The 4492-nt window shown below is 40.3% G+C and overlaps 1 protein-coding gene across 1 annotated transcript in view; it reads right to left on the bottom strand.

Moving 5' to 3' along the window:
* The window catches only part of BIRC6 (baculoviral IAP repeat containing 6), a 271529-nt gene that overhangs the window by 77195 nt on the left and 189842 nt on the right, over nt 1-4492 (bottom strand). Inside the window, exon 62 of the mRNA XM_023511826.1 lies at nt 3210-3427. Within this exon, the coding sequence (XP_023367594.1) occupies nt 3210-3427 (218 nt within the window). The remainder of the gene's footprint in view (nt 1-3209; nt 3428-4492) is intronic.

Here is a 4492-nt window from a genome sequence, read left to right as displayed (position 1 = left end):
GTGCATTTAGAGCACTGAAGAGATTAAAGATACATTTTCCCACCTGAATATCAAATTGACCCATCACTATTTATCACTAAGACCACACTTAATTCATCATGTTGCACAGTCACATCATGTACCAGGGAATCATAGACATGTGGGTTTGATTCTCTATTGTTTGTTACACTACTGTCCATCTGGTATGTGCACTATAGTTTAACAATTGACTTTGATACAGTGTTATCAGTATGCTAGATACGTTGTTGTTCTTTGAATCTGACTCAGCTATTCCTGACCCTTTGGCACATCTAAATAAATCTTGCAACAGGCTTGTCAACTACTTCCAAAATGAACCTGAAATTGCATCAAATTCAAGAACTGATCTAGGAGGATATAATACTGTATTTATTAACCCATGGAAGATAAACACCAGCACAGACAGTAAAATAAGAATTGTCTTTTTAAAAAATTTCATACATTTATGAAGAGATCTTATAGATTTTTTTTCACATTTATTCATAGATATTTTCTGTTTTGATGCTATTCTAAAAGATATCTTTATAAAGCTCATTTCATCAATTAGAAATAATTGATTTTTATATACTGACCACATATATTGTTATCTTGAATATAATGCCATTCATTTTTTTAAAAATTTTTCTGGTCTACACATAGCTCTGGAACAGTGGTTCTCAACCTTCCTAATACTGCAGCCTCTTAATACAATTCCTGTGGGTCATAACCTACAGGTTGAGAACCGCTGCTCTAGAATGAAGTGGGGCCTCTCTGGTGTGGCAGCCTGGGCCCAGCAAAGCTTCAAGGTGCTTAAACATTTTCCTAATACCTTCTATTTGCCATAAAAGCAGTGGGGCAGTTATGGAGTGAGGAAGGGGTAGAGGGCTTGTGGAACTGCCAGTGTGCTAGAAAGTCCTCCCATCCAGGGAACCACAGCAAATTCCAGATGTCAGATAGGGGTCAGCAGCAGCCCACAGAGAACTGGAGCCATTCAATGCCAGAGCCCATCCAGTTGACAGTGGAAGAGTGGGCGCCACGCATGGAGACAGGACGGGACTAGCTGGGCCACACCATTCTGGGAAGCCTACACCCAGTCAGAAAGAAGGTCGGAAGTTATCTTGGCACTTGAGGTTCTGAACTACAGCCTTTGAGACACAACTCGCCACCAGTTTTCTAACAATCCCTGAGTCGATGCCGTGTGTGTGGCTTCACCCTGGCACGGTCTGTAGCTAGGAAGTAGGTCACAGTGGGGCCAGGACAGCCTGACCCAGGCCTGGCTGTGGAAGATGGGAGTTGGCAAAAGAACCATTCCAGTAGTATCCCCTGCCCTGGATTCTAGGTGGCAGGATCGGGGCACTATGCCCCAGCAAGGCAGTTGCCTATTCAGGGCAGCTGACCCCTTAAATCATGACCAATCTTCTCAGGGATGTCATTCTTTGAAAGTACTTCAGGAGTACCTTGATGATGGCACAATGTCCCCCATTTAAATATTCGCAAATTAGTGGAGACACTGGAGGCAGTAGATAGGATGCAGGACTCATCACGATCTCTAAGGGTTGGCTGAAAGATAGTGGGCAAATCAGCCTTCTCTGGGCCTCTGGTTCTCAGTTCAATGAGGGGATTGAACTCTGAGATTTCAAATTCTCCTCCCAGGTATTATCTCTGTTTTTTACTTACACAGGTATTTTAGATGGCCTTTTTCTAGTTTGTGGAATGTTTAGTTAATAAGATTTCCTCAATATTTTTCTCTCACGCGATTCTTTGATCCAACAACACAAGAAGGTATTGCACCACGTATGTTCGGCCACTTTTAGTCCCAAATAGTAAGTGGTACCCAGCCCCAACTAGAACCAGAGTAGCAGGGCTAGGTGCCCTCTCGCCAGGCTGCCCTGTGAGGATGCTGTCACTCTGGTCAATCATCAAGTCTTTGTAGCAGTTGTTGGCTGGCTAGAGAACAATCTGGAGACACCCTGGCTTGAATGTGCCAGTGAGGCCCTGTGGATCTGACTGCGGCTAAAGCTTATTCACGCTAAGTTAGGGATCTGACTGCGGCTAAAGCTTATTCACACCAAGTTAGGGATCTGACTGCGGCTAAAGCTTATTCACACCAAGTTAGGGATCCGTTTAGGGTTGTCTAGGTCTGACATCTAAAGGGAATGCTCTCTCTTTGGACCTTGTCATATGTCTTCACAATTGTTTTCAAGGCCTTGATTGGTGGATATAGAGGCTTAGGGGAAAGAAACAGAAATGCCACAAACTGATGGGTCTGTCTCATCTGTTTAATGGAGAAACACCAAGTACACTCAGTTTGCACAGAATTTTAGAGCTGTACTGTCTATAAAATAACTCCTAGCTCCATGTGGCAGTTAAGCATTTGAAGTATGGCTAGTCTGAATTGAGACAGACTATGAGATATACACTGGTTTACAAAGACTCAGTATGAAAAGAATATGTAAAACATCTCAATAATTTGAAATCATTAAGGATTTAAATTTTTTGGACATACTAGGTTAAAAAAAAAATTTTTTTTTTTTTTTAAAACAGAGTCTCACTTTGTTGCCCCCGGTAGAGTACCCTGTCGGCATAGCTCACAGCAACCTCAGACTCTTGGGCTCAACAATTCTCTTGCCTCAGCCTCCCAGGTAGCTGGGACTACAAGCACCTGCCACAACACCCACCTATTTTTAGAGATGGAGTCTCGGTCTAGCTCAGGCTAGTCTTGAACTCACGAGCTCAGGCGATCTGCCCAGCTCGACCTCCAAAAGTGCTGGGATTACAGGCATGAGCCACTGCACCTGGCCCAAAATACCTTATTAAAATGAAAAGTGTTTTTATTTTAATCATGATCAATCATATGGAATTTTTTCTGTTTTACTGTCCTGGTTAGGACCTCCCATTCCACAGTATTATTCTCCCTCAGTGCGATGAAGGAAAGGAGAAGGATGCAGCATAAATTCAGCCTATCTTTGTAAACGGGGAAGTTTATAATGCTCCTAAATCTTTTCCGTTTTTCAAGTAGATGAGTTAATCTATAGTTTTATGCCTAAATAGAGAAAGCAATTAATTTACAGTACCCTTTCAAATATGCTTTCAGGTATAAAAATAGAAAATCCTAGTCTCTTAAATACTAATTACTTTAGAAAAGAACTTTATTATGTACTCTATGTATTAAATTTAGTTTTCATAACCAAAAGAATTATAATGGAACCTACCTCTGTTTGATTGAGGCTACCATTTGGAACTCGTGGGGCATGGTGGCTCAGAGCAGAGAGACAGACAAGAATGAGGTGTAGGGCTCCAATCTCCAAGGCCATCCGCCTTAGAAGCACACCGTCGTCCGTTGTCAAAGGTGTACTGCTAAACAAGCTACGAAGGACATGGAAAGGAAGGGTTGGAAGCACATTGGCTGATGGAGATTGCAGAATATGACCTAGATTGAAAAGAGACGAGGACTCAAAATTAAAAATAAGAGTATTCTCAATGTAATAAGGGTCATAAATTAATACTGTAATATATAATAAAATTACATAATTAAATGTACTTAAAATTACATATAATTAAAATTAAATGTAATTATAAAACCAAACACCACAAATAGAATACTAATACTTTAAAATCTAATCACATATCATGTCAGGAAAAGTTCTGGAAACGCAGTATATATAAACTATAAAAGAACGTTGAAATATAAACATGATAATGAACAGCTATAAGAGTGTATCAACGCTCTCTATATATGTTATTACAAAGGAGAATTTAAAAGAAAACCTAAGCATGAAAAAAGAAGCACTGAAAGTTTATTAACCTCTAAGAAATTAACTGCTTGCCTTGCTTAACCGTGAGCTACGTATTTTTTTCACAACAGTCTTCTACTATATTTTAGCCAGAAAGGAGTGTTAAATGCAAAGAACACAATATGCGTGAATGGTGGATTAGACAACTATTTACATTAGGAGATGTCTAATTATGCCTTTTTGTTGTTGTTGTTGAGACAGAGCCTCAAGCTATCCCCCTGTGTAGAGTGTCGTGGCATCACAGCTCACAGCAACCTCTGGGCTCAAGTGATTCTCCTGCCTCTGCCTCCCAAGTAGCTGGGACTACAGGTGCCTGGCTATTTTTTTTGGTTGCAGCCATCATTGTTGATTGGTGTGCCAGGCTAGATTAGAACCTGCCAGCTCAGGTATATGTGGCTGGCACTTTAGCCACAGGTGCCGAGCCCTAATTATGCCTTTTTAATAAACATTTCATTGTATAGTTACTAAAAATAGCCTGAAATGGCATAAATATAATTCTTTTTCCTTTTCTAGAGTTACATCAATTATTTGTCTGGTAATAGATTGTTAAAATACAACAAGAGATCTCATTACATTACACATTGCATGTTTGAATCAAAATATCACATGTGCCCCATAAACTACTAATATTATATAAATTTTAAAAATGCAATGCTTCTGGCTCGGTGTCTGTGGCTCAAGTGGCTAAGGCGCCAGCCACA

This window comes from Otolemur garnettii, unplaced genomic scaffold (assembly GCF_000181295.1).
Source record: "Otolemur garnettii isolate 467f Iridium unplaced genomic scaffold, OtoGar3 scaffold00022, whole genome shotgun sequence".
NCBI lineage: Eukaryota > Metazoa > Chordata > Mammalia > Primates > Galagidae > Otolemur > Otolemur garnettii.
Note: the sequence above shows the minus strand (reverse complement) of the source record. Positions and strands in the feature narration are given on the sequence as shown.